Genomic DNA, 17000 nt, shown 5'->3' on the forward strand with positions numbered 1-17000 from the left:
AATCACAGGCAGCTCCTGATTTACAGGGCAGCTGTGCCTTTCACTCTAGCACCAGGACTGTGCCGGCACACACACGAATAAGGAACGGGCTTATGACAAGCTGCACCGTCAACCCCGCCTGCCTCAGAGATGGCGGCTGTTGTGGCTTTACCACAGGAGGAAGTTCCAAATCATTACCAAAAATGTCTTTTGTTTCAGACTGAGTGTCAGCCCTGGGGAGGGGTGCATCAGAAGTCTGTAGTACTGAACTTCAATTTCATCTGATGCTAATACTTCTCCTATCTAACAGGACATGCAGAAAAAACAGGGTGAGTAGAAGAAGGCGTAAAGAGCCTCCTGGCACCAGAACTACACTGGAGAGCTCCAGCAGAGCAGAACTGGAAGAGAACTTCAGCAATCTCCTGGTCAACAGCATGGATCGGGGATATACATTCAAAGGGATCAGCTCTGAGGTGGACGCCTCGGCTGTCCTTATCTGTAACTGAGAACACAAGACTAATGGCAAAAGGTAAACATGGGGTGAGTCACAAACATATTTAAAAAGGGCCCACAAAGTAAAACTGGGATTTTACTTATGCTTAATCTTCTTTTAGCTTATAACATGCAATTTGCCACCTGAGGCCCAATACTAACACTGTCTGGCTGAAGTTACAGGTAAAAGAAACAAGAAGAGGGGCATAAGGCAAAGTGTGCTGGACTACATTCAATATTCCACCACTTACTAGCTTTGGCAAGTTAGTCAACCTCTCTGGGTCCCCATTTCCTCATCTATAAATAGAAAAGAACAACATCTACCTCAAAGACTCAATAATAAATGTCTAGCACCAAATTTAGTGCCAAGGATATAGGACAGAGTCAAATGAATGAGAATTTCCTTCCCTTTACCTTAACAGAGCTTGTTTGACTAAAGCTAAAGTGAAGCAGCCTGAAGCACCATGTATCTGAACACAAAAGAGATGCCGGAAGAATGGTGAAGACTGTTCATACCGGTCATCTGGCCCAAGAACTATTTTTAATCAGGAGAGCCTCCCTGAACATTTGGTTCAGGTACCAAACGTGAAGCTAAAACCAGCCCTGAGCACCACCTCTGCTGAGGAAAATGTTGCTATTTTGCTCTTACCTATTTGCAGTACCCATCTGTTTAAGGCATAGGATCAACTTCTCAAAGGAAAGACTTAATTTTTCTTAAGACATCATGAGAAAAATATCCCTGGACAATCATTCATGCAACAGACCCTCCCCCAGGTCAGGTCACAAATCTTAGAGTTAATTTTCTGGGTGAACTTATGACATCTACAGTCCTACTGAAAACAGACCCAGGGGTTAAGTAAACACAAGAGACTTACTGCTCAAGAAACGGTTTTTAACCCATCGGTTTTGCTTCCTAGCGTATCTCTTAGTCACTTGTTTCAGAGCCTCAATACCTGAAAGATAAAGTAGCTGTAAGAGTATCTAGGTAAGTACTTTTTACCTTGCTAAACGACAGCCCCTCCCAGCCCAGCAGAAAAGAAAATCAGCCTACAGTAGCAACTCTTAGACTTGGGGACAGAAAAATCTCAACTCTGAACTGAAGTTCATTTGAGGCTCTTCTAGCCTCAGCTTTCTCAGAGCATACCAGTTAGGGTACTCTGCCACCCAAGGATGTCCAAGGCTAGATTAGATGAAGGAATTCACACCTTTCTTTAGGAGCTGGTTACTGGTCTCTGGTGTGCACTTTCCCTCAGTGGTCAGGAACTCGTGAAATTCCTTGAAGCCAATTGACTGGAAGATACCATGTTGATAGTCCTGGCTGGGAACAGGAAAACATCAGCAGATGAGCCATTTCATCTGAGGGCTAGCAGTGGCCTTGAGATGATATAACTGAGTCAGTTCATTTTACAGATGAGGAAATTGAGATCCTGAGCACTTACTGCCTCTCTGAAATCCTCCCCCGCCCCCACAAGCTCCCAGGTTACTTCCCTCGAAAATTATTTCCTGGGAATGTCTGAAAGGTTTTAGAAATTGCAATTGTAACAAGTACAACAAACCTCCTTCCAACAAGCCTTGTTAATGCCAAGGACAAAGGCTAATAAACAAGTAGATCCAAAGCCAGTGTTATGTCTACTGTCTTTTGAGAACATCGACAAGCGATGGACAGTAGGTAAAAGTAACAGCCAAATCCTCACCTATTTTCAGCTACTTTCTTCTGATTGTAGTGTCTGTGAAAATGTCTTAGTTCCTCCAGGAGCCCAGCAGCAACCATGTCATCTACCCTCTTATCCAAGCGCTCATCTAGAACTTGAATCACATTAGCCCATCAACCAGCAAGCATACTGTAGGTGTTTACTATACATCTACATGATGAACAGACAGGCAATACAAACAGGAAAATTCGTACAAATGGGAGAGAGGATTCAGATTTCAAAGTTTAGGTAATAATTCAGCTTATATTTGGTCACATTTAAGACTGTAACTCAAAAAAAAAAAATCAGTATGAATGAAGCATATGCCTTCTGACTATATAAAGAAAAAGCATACACTTAACAGCTATTTTTATGATGGATAAGTATTTTATTCTCGTATGGAATGTCTATCCATTGTGTTTTTAGAGGCAGCTGAGGGCCTCCTGGGTCACCCTCCTTATTTTTCCTTCATTATATTTGTTTACTCTAACCTTTTGTTATTTCACATTTAAGGACTCTCAAATGACACAACTTGGGTAGAAATGAGGAACTTTAATCTAAGCCATCCGAGGTATATCTCGAGGCACAGAGCCAGACAAAAGCGCAAAGAGCGAGAGGTTATTATCATTCCAAACTGATGGCCAAACACACCTTTATTATGAATCAGACACCATTTTATGCTGGAATTGTAGTACACATTTTTATTGACAAAAATTTCATTAAAAAAAATTACCTTTTTCTATAACTTTGTAGCTGAGATTAATTTAACATCAATTCTTCACCATTTCAGTTATGCTCTTTTATATCTCTTCCATTGCTATTTCTCGGTCTGCAATGATAGTAACCTTTCTTCCTATCACCCTGTAAAGTTTGCATTTTTTGTAGGCTATGTGTCAGGCACATTCTGAGCACTTTGTATGTATTAATTCATCTCATCCTCAGTCAAGCTATGAGATATGCACTATTTTCTTCATTTTAAGAGGCAACTGGGGCACAGAGAGGTAAACTATGAAATTTGTCTTAAACTCACACAGCTGGAGGATGGTGGAGCAAGAATTTAAATCCAGAGAGTCTGGCTCAGAGCCCGTGCTTATCACTAGACTATACCGGGTCCTCACATGATTAACCTCCTCATCCTCCCAGACCTAGCTCACAGGTTATCTTTATGGATCGGTCCCTGACTCTCCAGGAGAACCTCATCATCCCTTCTCTGTGCCCCCGCGGCACTCTGACTACATCTCGAGGCCAGCATTTATTGCACTATAGTACTTATCTCGTTTTTCACCCCACTATTAGACTGGGAGTTCCTTAAGAGCAGGCACTGCCTCTTATTCATCTCTGAAACCAAGTACCACACAGCATACTCTACATTCCCTTGAATGCTCACTTAATGCTGGCTGAATACTCCTATCACAGAGCATTACTATACTTGAGTAACAAATACCCCACCAGGCTAGCTAGCTAACAATCATACCCACTTCTCAGACCTGCTGCTTCTAGAAAAATCGGTGATCCAGCCATCCCAGGGGGTCAGACATCCTCCCACAGGAGCATTCCTTCTCTTTCTCCTTTAGACTTTCCCTAGGTGGTAGTCTCTTTCCCATCCCACCCTATTTCACTCCTTGTATCTTATCCTGGCCCAGGGTTGTCCTGCCTCCCTTTCCAGATATTTACATTTACCTAGGATGGGGAATGGCACTGCACCTTACTAAGTCAATGAATAATGACAACAAAATTAAATAACACTCCATTTCTTTAGTGCTTATTATGAGCCAGACTGTTTTAAGCATTTCATATATAGTTAACATACATACATACATACATACATACATACAAATACACATGTGTGTGTAAAATTTGTAGATGGACTATACAGGGCATCAAAAAGCCTTTACCTGTCTGGTCAGCATGAAGCCAGAGGATGCAAGGGTTAGGGAACTTCAGAGGGCCTCCAAGGGGGCCACCACCCTCCTCTGCATGTTGTCGATGAAGAAATTCACTATGAGAGATTCCTGTTTCTTCAAATACTTGCAAGCTCCTAAATCATTTTAAAAAGCAGGGGTGAGGTGGAGGGTACAGGGGACACACCCATAAAAACCATTAGGAAATATTCATTCTCAAGTGATACAAGGAAAGAGGCTGTTCATTACAGAAAGCTTCATTCTTATTCTCATTGCATAAGCCCCTGAAGACATGAAGGTCCAGCGTTTCTCCAATCCTATAGCTACTCAGAAAAGGTCCTAAATAAAACTTAATGTAAAGGAAGAAATAATACTATTCTCCTAAACACTGTAAAGGAAGAAATAATACTATTCTCCTAAACACACATAAATTTCTCTGAAATCAGTTAGATAGGTTCAGAAACAATAGGTTTCTTCTACACAAATAGAATGGGACTTACTTCACCTTCAGGTAAGCAGTAAAAGAGCTTGTTTGGGACATTTCATTACAAGCCAACAAGTCTAGTCTCGCTGGAGAGCCTTTCCCACAGTACAAAAGTATGTCATATATCCAGTACATCAACTTTCTTTTTAAATATGCCTAAAAGTAATGAAGAATGCTCCTGGCTAATTCAGGGATCTACTGGTACAAAGATCACTGAACAAAGAACTCACATTCTTATTCTTAACCCACCATCCGCTTCCATCTGTAACTATTAATGCTACGCAGCACCAAGATAATTTAACTCCCAAATCTATACTCTACCACTCTGGGTGACTGTAACTTATCAGCTTAAAAGTGATCCTTCCCTTCCTGACCCAATTCCACTTCCTGAAACCCTAACGCAAGATTAGAAATCCCTTGTTTTTTCTGTATCTGTGGTTGCTCAAAGAGGATCTATGAGAAAAAAAATATAGTACAGGCAGTCATCGGGTTATGAACTTCTAACATACATACAACCCACAGTTAAGAACAAACCCCCATAATGCATATTATATTAAAAATTAAAAGTACATACAATGGGTCATAATAACAAATGGGTGTTACTTTGTGATGCATATCAAACCATTATTATTATTATTACTGTATGATTATGTTAAAGATGTTTTAGTGTATCTGGACGTTTCTTTAATGGTTTTTATGCACAGAAAGGTACACTACATACTATATACTAAGACAGATACTTGACTAACTGACACTGGACACTACCTGTATTTAAACTATTCCAATTTACGTGCAAGCTTTGGAACGGAACACATCCCTAACCCAGGGACCACCTGGGATAGATATCTCAATTATCTAGAAGTTAGAATACAAGCCTCGAACCCAAAGAAAGATGAAAAAAGTCCTCCAATCCTTTCTATAGAAGAGACCCTTGAGTTCTTGCTAAGAACCAATAACTCTTACTAAGACACAATTCTCAAACTCATTACTAGATGTTGTTGTTGCATGCCACTGAGTCAATTCCAACTCACAGCAACCCTACAGGGCAGAACAGAAATGTCCCACAGGATTTCCTACGCTGTAATCTTCACTAGAGAAGATTGTCAGGTTTTTTTCTCCTGCAGAGCCACTGGTCGCTGCACGCTGCCAAACTTCTGGTTGGCAGCTGAGTGCTTTAACCATTGCACCACCAGGGCTCCTCCCATTACTAGTTTAGAAGTAGCAAAATGAGGAGAGATGAGAAGGAAGAACTGATTAGTAAAAGGAGAGAATAATAATGATCAAGCTCTAAAACCATATAATGAAACAATATAAAAATGAAAGTGTTCATCATAGTGTTCCTGAGTTTTCATAATTTTTTTGAAAAATTTCTATTAAAATGTTAAAAATAAAACACCTAGATACTTTTAACTATCAAATTCATTTGTCTAAAAAAGGCATTGTCACCAGGGTGATACTGCCCTCAATGAGGCAAAAAAACTTAAATATTACAATGGTTTGTGGCCCATCAAAGTATAATCCTACCTGAAAATCTTATTCTTTAGTGATAAATTTCATGGAAAAGGTAGCAAAATTAGGAAAAAGATTTTCTAAAAAGGATCCTGGGGTGGGTGGGGCAAAAAAAAAAAGGATTAAGAAACATTGATCTAGAAAATACATTTGAGTAGGATACTTCATAACCCCTACCAATACTAGGTGTTACTATAATATTTAATTTGTATAATCATCTATATTTTAGGCTCTTCATTAGGTCCTCTACTATATCAGATGTGAAGTTATTCCCAACACTGTAAAAAAAATAAACCTAACACAAGGAGCTGCAACACCAAAACAACCTAAGAAAACATGACCTTATAAGTTCATTCACTACCTCTCTTCCTACAGAAAGTCCCATGTATAAAGGTGAACTGATCTGTGAGACAGTTTATAAAATCCACCACCCACAGGGAAAGCTGCTAGGGCAGAACTCAGCATTGCACAATCAATTATGAAACCCAAATCACAATGTAAATGCACTGCATGCCAGAAAGAAATTTATATGAAAACTGTTATATAAGCAAAGATCAAATAGAAAATGAAGCAAGATTACATAGGCCCTAGGCAAAGACTACATTGTACTATACATTCTAAATGTAACAACAAAGTAGAGTGCAACTATTTATTGAGGTAGTTGGACTGAGGCATTAACTCAGGGCCTCCTAACCTGCTGAGCTAGAACATGTCAATCTCCACTAGCTGATGTTACCAAACCTCTCTCCTTGCCCAGGCAAACTGAAGAACTGACTGCCCTTCAACTCTAAAGGAATTCGGGGTCAGCAGGCCCAGGCTTTCTTACCTGGCCACTTTGCGCTTGTCATGTGGGTGCAGCTTGGCAGCCATTTCTGGATCCACCTGGCTCAGGCGTTTATGAAGCGCATGGCCATCCTCCTTCTCAAGTTCTACTTTCCGGTCCATCACTTTCATAGTGTCCATCCCCTGGGGCTATTAAATGAAGGTCTATAAGTAAACTTAACTCAACTATTCAATAAACATTGAGACCAAGTATGTGCCAGACACTTTGCTAAGAGTTAGGAATACAGACTAGAGATGAATCGGAAGATCTTGCCACACAGTGAGAGACATCATAAACAGAATTCTAATACACAGTGGCTTTAAGTGCTGTGAGGCCACAACAAGCAAAAAGGAAGCAGGACTTACTGCCTAGGGGAGGACTCAGGTGCCCTGCTTCCTGGTCAGAAGTGCACACAAGAACCAGGGCTACCACATCTATCTTAACATATCCAGGAATCCAGTCTTCTTAGCAAAGGTGACTAAAGAGTGGATCAGAATTAACATAACACCATAATAGTTTGCAAAAATCTTAACCCATGCAATAGTACCTCTGCAGGGAAGGTGAGTGTTGGAAATGTCCTTGACATGTGGACTCTGTTGCCAGCCAGGAAATGCTGCTTTAGACTGATATACTGTTTACTTATGTGGAGATACTAATTAAGCCCCAGAGGAGCATTTTTCCCACACACAACCCCTGCCTTTAGGCCAGCCTAGAGGAGCACACTTCACATATAGAAGTAGCATATGCTTCAGAATATCAAGTAGGAAAATTACAGTTGCTGTGTGTAAGAGGCAAAAGTCAACCTTCCACTAAAATTCGCTGGTAAGAAAATGGAACCTGTTTTTTTTTTAGTGAGTTACAAGTGAACTAAACATACCTTGGTATTGACAAGAACTTTCCAGAGCAGAGACTCAACGTAATAATTTGTTCCTCCCACGACAATAGGAATTTTGTCTCGGGCAAATATATCTTCAATGTGAACATTAAGAAAGACATCACAATATTTTATATCAAGAAGAAACTCCTGACTCACTTGGGAAGGAAGGTATTAGCAAGAAACCACATTCATTTGTCTTCAGAGCAGAGGAGAAAGGGTGTAAACCAAGATGAATTGGTATCACTCTTCAGTGTTTCTCATGAATTCTCAGAATCATTTCCAATCAGTTCTGAAGGAACTTACATAAACCAGACAAATGCATGATGGTAATTCCTTCCAGTTCTAGAATTTTCTAGACCTTGCTGCTAAAATTCAGTTTTGTTGGTATTCCAAATCAGTATAAGGAGCACATGCCCAAGGACTCTCATGGAACCAAGTGTCTGCTACTCAAAAGCCATCAAGGTAACACCCGTTGTGTGACTTTGCCTTCTAAGGCAAAACACAAGATGGCTTTTCTAAGCCATGGTTCTTAGACTCAGTCAGTCTCCACCATCACGCAGTAGTGTACATGTTTTTTGCTACCTGAGACCTCACCAAATAAACTACAAAGCACAGGCTCTGGAAACAAGTAGTCTTATGCAAGTTAACCTGTCTGAGCTCCAGTTTTCTCACCTGTAAGATTCTCATGAGTTTTTATGAGCATTATATGTGACAATGCACATAAATCCCCCTACCACAATGCCTGGAAAATATTTACTCAATTTACTTTAGCCACTGTTTTTTATCTCTCTGCTACTTTGAATTCTTCTCTTTAGAATCTCTGTTGAACATAAAATTATCTGCTTTAAGAAGGGCTTTGCTTCTGAGGATAACTGGTAAAAATTACTTTCAATACCTCCAGAACCATTTACATACTTCTTTCCCTCACTAGCCAGTCTATGAGCACAGAGATAGATAACCTCTTCTATCAGAAGCTCAATAACCCATAAGAGGTTGGGGTGGGTGAGGAGAAAGATGTTACCAATCAAGGATCATAAAGAATAATCACTGCCAATTTGTTTTACAAAGAGAAACAAATTCTCTATTATACCCTTTAAATTAATTATAGGGAGCATATGGTAAAACAAAACTTCAACTAAGTAATATAATTAACAAAGGGAAAGGGAGCAAGAAAACAAAAAGGGGACAGGGAAATGGTGAGATATTAGAAGAAGGACAGCAAGTAGAGAAGAGGGGGGAGATGGAACAGGAGATATATGGTGGGAAAAGGCTTAATTTCTTTGCTCAAAACCATGAAAAAACTGATCTTCCTAAAACCCTTCTCCTGTCTGGACCTCAGTATCTAGTACCTTTATCTGTCAAATCAAGAAGGCTGACATTCTGATACTCTGATTCTAAGCTCTTCCCTAACTTTACAAATATCCTAACCTATAAGTGATCTGATTAAGTCATTCCCTATTGTTGCTGCCCTGTGAAAATCTTAATTGGTTATTCATTTTATATCAGTCCTTTCTAAACAACCCAACTTTCTTACTACGTGGTATTTATTTTAATTTGCAAAGGCTTAACGTATGCATTATGTCATCTGATACAACAGCCTTGTAAAGCAGGTAGGGCAGGAACTGTTATCTGCATTTTAATCTCTAGCCATTACATAGGTTAAAAAAAAAAAAAAAAAACTCATTATTTTGATTTGCACGTCCCTGATTAACAGCAAGGGTAAAACCTTTTTCATATTTATCACCACTTGTATGTTTTCCTTTGTAAATTACTGCTCATATCCTTTATGTATTTTTCTCATTGATTTGTAAGAATTCTTCCTATGTTAAGAATATTAACCATTTGCCTTTCATATGTTACAAATATATTCCCTCTGGTTTGTAGTCTGCTTTTCAAATGTTGTTTATAGTGGGCTGTTTTCCTTTCTTTTAATCATAAAATATTCAATACATACAAAAGAATATATGTAACATATGTAAATTATGAAGCCTAATAATAAAACAAATACTCATGAACCCAATGTAAGGAATGGACTATTACCAATTCCTTTGAAACCTCTTGTGTATTCCTTCCTTCCCATCCCAACCTCCTACTTAACCTCTCAGAGGGAACGACTAAGCTGAATTGTTTTGTTTTTCATCATTCTGTTGCTTTTCTTTGTATCGATGCTGGTATGTATTCCTAAACAATGTATTACTTTTGCTTGCTTTTTAACCTTAATAATAGATAGTATCAACATGTATACATCCTTCTGTATTTTTCTCCACTTAAAATTGTTTCCAAGATTCCTACATATGTGTTGATATATGTAGCTACAATTTATTCAGCTGCTATTTCACTGCTAGAAAGTACTTATCTATATGAATACAGCAAATCTCACACACTCTTCTGGAAGTGGGAATCTGGGTGTCTGCATGTTTTTGCTATTAAGAGCAATGCTATTATGAGAAAGATTTACCACATCATCTCCTGTATACTGCACAGGAATTTCTCTAGGGTATCATATAAAAAAAAAAAAAAAAATTTTTTTTTTTGTATGTCCAGGAGTTCTGCTTGATACACTTCTCACCAATACAAATTCCTAATTCTTACGTATTCAAATCTAGCTATTTTCCTTTTTTTTAAAAAAAATTATATTTACAAAGCCCTTTCCTAATATAAATCATATAAGTACCCAATTGTAAGTTCTCCCATTTGTTTTAAAGTGGCACTAAAATAGTCAACTCTAAAATCTATCTAGAATTTATTACTGTGTCATATATGAGGATCTGATCTTATTTTTTTCTAAAAGAATTAACTGTCCCAGGAACAATTATTAACTACCTCATTTCTCCATTGTTTAAAAACACCAACTTCATAACAAGCTAAATATACACATACATTTGAGTTTGTATACGGGCTTTCTATTCTATGGTATAAATTTTTCTAGGATTATGTAGTTATGGTATTTTCAACTGCCTCATATGCATACGAAAGCTGGCCAATGAATAAGGAAGACCAAAGAATTGATGCCTTTGAATTATGGTGCTGGCAAAGAATACTGAATATACCATGGTCACCCAGAACAAACGAACCTGTCTTGGAAGAAGTACAACCAGAATCCTACTTAGAAGTGAGAATGGCAAGACTTCATCTCATGTACTTTGGACATGTTATCAGGAGGCCCCAGTCCCTGGAAGGACATGATGTTTGGTCAAGTACAGGGTCAGTGAAGAAAAGGAAGACCCTCAACAAGATGGACTGACACTGTGGCTTCTTCAACAATGGGCACAAACATAACAACGATTGTGAAGATGGCACAGGACTGGGCAGTGTTTCATTCTGCTGTATACAGGGTCATTATGCATTGGAACTGACTTGATGGGACCTAACAACAACAACAATGTTAAGTTCCACGTTATTCTAATTATTATGACTTTTCAATGTTTTAATATCTGGCAGTGCAAGCCCCCCTTATTCTTTTTCAAAAACGTCTTAGTCTCATCCAGACCTATTTTTTTCCCAGTCCTCCCGCACCCAACAACTACTTTGAAATTCTAATTGTAACTTCAATATATTTATAAATTAATTTGGTATCCCCATTTAAAGAGTAGGAAGCTGAAGCTCAAAGGAGTTCATTAAATGCATTCCCCAATAAAGTTCACATGGTAAAGAGGAAGTTCTAGGGCTAGTACACAGATGTTCTGATCCCTAAATCAGTGTTCTCCCTACTAAGCCAGTGCTTCTCAAATTCTAATGTGCATATGAATCACATGGGACTCCTGTTAAAATGTAGATTATGATAAAGGTAGGTCTGAGGTGGGACCCAAGATCAAGCATTTCTAACAAACTCCTAGGAAATGCCGTCTTTCAAGGACCATAGTTTGAGTAGCAAGGCACTCTGTTTCAATTCACACAGTTCTGACAGGGATGCTCCCTCTTGGTAGTTAGGTCTTGAACGCCCCTGCTTAGAAAAAATTATCCCTAGAAAAATGAAACTTCTTGCTTGGCTTGGGCTGCCTTGCACCCACCAAGCCTAGTCGCTGGCTTTCTCAAGGATATCAGAGCAGTCGCCTTGTTCCTGAAGTCCACCACCGTGTAATCTGTCACAAGAGGATCCACAAAGCTGATCATGTGGTGCTGGCAGATTCTCTGATCTTGGGTAGAAACTTTGTTGGTGATGATGTCCAAGCCTTCATAGACCTAAGGGAAAGAAAATGAACGTGAGAAAGTCATCCACCTCTATAAAATGCACACTTGATGGGTGGACTAGTGACCTAGCCATCCCTCCTGCCACACACTTGACCAAGCCAAAGCGCCAGGGTAGGTGTGTTCTAATACAAGTACTGAGAGCAAGGCCAGGTCCACAAAACCTAAGAAGACAGGAAGTAGAAGAAAATCGAGCCATTGGCTTTTTTATTAAATAGTAGCTATTAGTACGCCAGCATTCATTGTAACACTAGTCACAACAGGCAAAAGGTAGAAACAAAAGTCTGTCAACAGACGAATGGATAAATAAAATGTGGTACATACATACGATGGACTATTACTCAGCCGTAAAGATAAATGAAGTCTTGATTCATGCTACAACATAAGCCTTGAAAATATTACACTGAGTTAAATAAGTCAGTCACAAAAGAATATTCCATGATCCAACTTATATGAAATATGCAAATATATAGAGACCAAAGCTTATTAGTCGTTACCAGAGGTGAAAGGGAGGGGGAGTCATTGCTTAAGAGGTGCTGAGTTTCTGTTAATGGTGGCAGAACAATTTGGAAAAGAATAGTGGTGATGGCTGTACAACATGATGAGTATAATCAATGTCACTGAATTGTACATGCAAACACTGTTGAACCAGCAAATGTTGTTACACATATTTTCACTGCAATTTTTAAAAAATGAAAGGAAAAAAAAATAGTGTCTATTAGTTCAGACTTAAAAAGGTAAGAGGGTATGCAAATCTATGCCCAAGTAAGAGCTAATTCTGCAAGATTAAAGGAGCTTCATTAGACCTTAATTTTAAGCTTAATTAAAAATGGACAGGTTGTTTTATTTCTTCTACTTATCACAAGTCTCCAGAAAGGTAACAGTTCACAGTGCTGATAGTTCTACCTCAAAATGCTTAGAAATTTCTTGGATTTCAATGGCTCTAAAAGGTTTTTAGAATTTGTATAAGATTGGTGAGTTTGTGAAGTGGCCTGTCTACCAAGATACATATAAAATACATAAACACTTTGAAGTCGGAACTCCTAATGCTGCTGCACTCTGGTGGAAACATTATGATCTATCCAAATTACTGCTTCGAGGGGTCAGCACATACAATCTAAATACTCACATGCAATATCCTATCTGTAAGCTCTTGATCTGCCAATTCAACTAAAAAGTTCAACTGTATTTTTTCTAAATGTAAGGTCTTAAATGGAGAACAGATCTGAAAATACTGGTTTGAAAATAGGAATGAATGCTTTGAGATTAAATGTTCTCTCTGTAATCACTGATTCTACACAGAGCACTAAGTGAACAAATAATAAGTTCCATGGAGCCCACAAAGATTTTAAAAGCATTTTTTATCTCACATTTCCCTTTACTTATATGGGTGTCAAATAAATATAGTACAGTATAATGGTTAAGAGGAAGGACCCTGGCGCCAGGCTGCCTCAGATCAATTCCTAGCTCTGTCACTTACTAGTTATTACTACTTTCAGTAGTTAGTTACTTAACCTCTCCGCGCTTCAATTTCTCCTTAGTAAAATGGGGATAATATCTATCTCACAGGGCTGAGTGAGGATTGCGTAAATGAGTTAACAATACATGCAGTAAAGCACTTAGTTTTTTTTTTTTTTTTGCCTGGCACACTGTAAATGCTAGATAAAGGCCATTATATTATTACCATTACCACTACCGCTACCAAAACAACAACACGAAGAGAAAGAAAAACAATTTTAGTGTCATTATTCATCACTCTGAAGCCTTTGGGCTCTTAGCTATGAGTTTACCTACTCAGCAAGATATAAGCTATCAACAAAATAAAACTGTTAAGTAGTAAAACAGTGTACAGAAAAAACAGTGATGTAAGTAGAGTCATAGGCAAAGAATCAGCTCTGCCTTCAACACATTATTCTGCGCCTGACAGTAGAACTGCATTCTTATACCTGAACATTAACGGAAACTTAAATCGTAGGCTGTTCTTTTCTGTGTAGCTTGAACAAGACTTCCTTCTGCTTTTATAAAAGTGCCGTAGGGAATACCATATACTGGTACCTTCTACTGTGCAAATTAAGGAAACTAAAGGGAAAAAGGAGTGAATAACTGTGAGTTCCTCTCTCTTCTTCATTTCCCAGAGCCCTTAGTTGGCTCTGTTGTGGGTTAGAATTCCAAATTACCTGATATTAAAGAACTTATAGCAACAACTTGATTTTGCCAGTCAAGGGTTTCTGAACTCTGATAAGTAATGCACAGTAAAGAGGATTCTCATCTCTAACACTGAGATTAAAGTTAAGGAAATTTATAATTGCAAATATACAACAACTCCCCCCAAACCCAAATTTTAAATACCTCTACCAACATGTTCTATCAGAGGCCCAAGAAGGCTAGATAAACTTTCAACCTGTAATATGCCTTTAAGCATATCTTCTAGCTGCCCCTATATTAACGAGTTAAAAAAAACACATTACCTTTGCCCTGAGACCAGAAGAACTAGATGGTGCCCAGCTACTATTGCTGAACATTTTGGTCAAAGATTCTATAGAAGAGTCCGGATCAAAAAGGGGAAAATGTGGAACAAAATTTCAAATTCTCCTGGATTCCAGACTTTCTGAAGCCATGGGGGCTAGATACACCCCTGAAACTACTGCCCTGAGGAAATAATCCCTGAAGTCTTCTTAAAACCAAATACTAGTTTAGCTTAACTAGTAAAGAGTGTCTGCCTTGAGCATTACACTCTTTTAAGAACCATCTATATGGGAACATATTGACAACACCAACTCGAAAGATTAGACAGGAACCTTACAAGGCTGTGAATTTATGTTAATGGAGGTAGAACTACTTAGAAAAAGAAGGGTGAGCATGGTTGCATAACTAGAAGAATGTAATCAGTGTCACTGAACTGTACATGTAGAAACTGGAATTGGTGAATGTTTTTGCTGTATATACGCTCAACAACAAAAACAAATTATTTTAAACCACCACATAATCAAACAAAAGATAACCGCAGAATTAGCGTTAACTTATTTACTGAAGAAAGAGGCCTACTGTCAAAGTGCTGTTTATGGCATTAAAAATCCAACAAACAAGAGAAAAAAGAAGAGTGTTAATGGTTTAAAGAAAGTAAAGCTCTTGTTCATATAAACAGTTAAACTAAAAACTGTAACTCATGTGAAAGTACTAAATCGTGGTTAAAACCAAAAAAAAACCAAACCCAGTGCCATCGAGTCAATTCTGACTCATAGCGACCCTACAGGACAGAGTAGAACTGCCCCATAGAGTTTCCAAGGAGCGCCTGGTGGATTCAAACCGCCAACCCTTTGGTTCGCAGCCGTAGCACTTAACCACTACGCCACCAGGGTTTCCAAATCGTGGTTACCAATGCAAATTCTCATATTTAAGTGATCTGCTAACCCTTTCCCTCCTATGGAGCCCTGATGGCAGAGTGGTTAAGAGCTCAGCGGCTAATCAAAAGGTCGGCAGTTCGAATCCAACAGCCGCTCCTTGGAAACCCTGTGGGGCAGATCTACTTTGTCCTACAGGGTCACTATGAGTTGGAATTGACTTGATGGCAGGGATTCCCCCCCCCCATACCTTCAGATTAAAAGAAACTGGGCATTAAGATATGGGTGATACTGACTAGATACGTAAAACCAAACCCAGTGCCGTTGACTCGATTCCGACTCATAGCAACCCTACAGGACAGAGTAGAACTGCCCCACAGAGTTTCCAAGGAGCACCTGGAGGATTCGAACTGCCAACTCTTTGGTTAGCAGCCGTAGCACTTAACCACTGCACCACCAGGGTTTCCAGATACGTAAAGATAAAAGAATTACTGTTAATTTTTAAGTGCAACAATGGTCTTATGATTATGTTTAAAAAATACAAAGATTCCTTAACTTTACTGAAGTATACAAGATGAAAATACATGTTAATGTGGATTTATACTGCAATAATGGAGGAGACAAAATATACCTGTTACGAGATTAGCTTCATAACTATTGAAGCTAGACAATGGATACATGGGAGTTCAATCTACTATTGGCTCTTATTTTTCTATACATTAGAAATATATATAGGAAATTTTCCATAACAAAAAGTTCATTTAAAAAGATTGGGATGATAGTGTTTACGCACAAGAAGACACCAGAGAATATCGGCAATAAAGTAAATTTTTCAAAATTTTTGAAAGGGGTTATAAGGCTCTACTTCTTGAGCTGAACTGTGGCGACACAGCTATTTTTAGTCCTGGACAATCTATTGAAATATAGTTATGAACTGTACATTTTTATGAGTCAGCATCGACTCAATGACAACTAACAACAACAACATGGGTATACATTATTTATCAATCTAAATCTTTTAGAAAATTATACCCCACAGCTATAAAGCGAAAAAACACAGCAAAATTTTACACATATGCACTAAGGATAAATATCTAAACAAACCTAGAAACCAATCAATTTTGTAAATGTCACATTTGGCCCAGGTAGGTGGCATTCATATGGTAAATGCCACAATCAGGCTTATAATTTTATTAAGTGCCTAGAAAAACATTGTTTCACCAGGACACATTAGTCGTATAGCTGAATGATTACATTTCCCCTCTTTTTCGGCCTCAATTATAGTTTCAGTGTGACTCCACATATAGAATCTGGCACAGAACAGCCAGCACTGAGTGCTGGGAACAGAACTAAAAGGATCTGTGCCATCTTTTTAAAAGCAGCATGCCACTATGTTCCAGTTCCCAGATTCCCAAAGGACACCTGTGGTCTGTGTACATAGAAATGAATTTGGATAAAATGCTCCTCTCTGCACAAATCAGATTATGCCAATACTAAGGGAATTATCCCCCAAGCATCTGTCAGTCTGTCATATTGTGGGAGCTTGCTTGTTGCCGTGATGCTGGAAGCTATGCCACTGGTATGCAAGTGCCAGCAGGGTCACCCATAGGGACAGGTTTCAGCTGAGTTTCCAAGCTAAGAAAGACCAGGAATAAGGACCCAGTGGTCTACTTCTGAAAAGAATTGGCCAGTGAAAACTTTATGAATAGCAGCAA

The 17000-nt window shown here is 38.7% G+C and overlaps 1 protein-coding gene across 2 annotated transcripts in view; it reads right to left on the reverse strand.

Annotated features, from left to right (window-relative positions):
* Positions 1 to 17000, reverse strand: part of TRIT1 (tRNA isopentenyltransferase 1) — a 54205-nt gene that overhangs the window by 19743 nt on the left and 17462 nt on the right. Inside the window, exons 2-8 of one of the 2 annotated variants that reach the window (XM_064281779.1) lie at positions 11796 to 11938; positions 7757 to 7853; positions 6883 to 7028; positions 4058 to 4200; positions 2166 to 2277; positions 1677 to 1789; positions 1347 to 1424 (exon numbers count right to left, since the gene is read on the reverse strand). In XM_064281779.1, coding sequence (XP_064137849.1) covers positions 1347 to 1424; positions 1677 to 1789; positions 2166 to 2277; positions 4058 to 4200; positions 6883 to 7028; positions 7757 to 7853; positions 11796 to 11938 — 832 coding nt within the window. The remainder of the gene's footprint in view (positions 1 to 1346; positions 1425 to 1676; positions 1790 to 2165; positions 2278 to 4057; positions 4201 to 6882; positions 7029 to 7756; positions 7854 to 11795; positions 11939 to 17000) is intronic. The other variant, XM_064281780.1, reaches the window with a different exon arrangement.

The sequence above is a fragment of the Loxodonta africana genome, chromosome 3, assembly GCF_030014295.1.
Source record: "Loxodonta africana isolate mLoxAfr1 chromosome 3, mLoxAfr1.hap2, whole genome shotgun sequence".
Classification (NCBI taxonomy): Eukaryota; Metazoa; Chordata; class Mammalia; order Proboscidea; family Elephantidae; genus Loxodonta; species Loxodonta africana.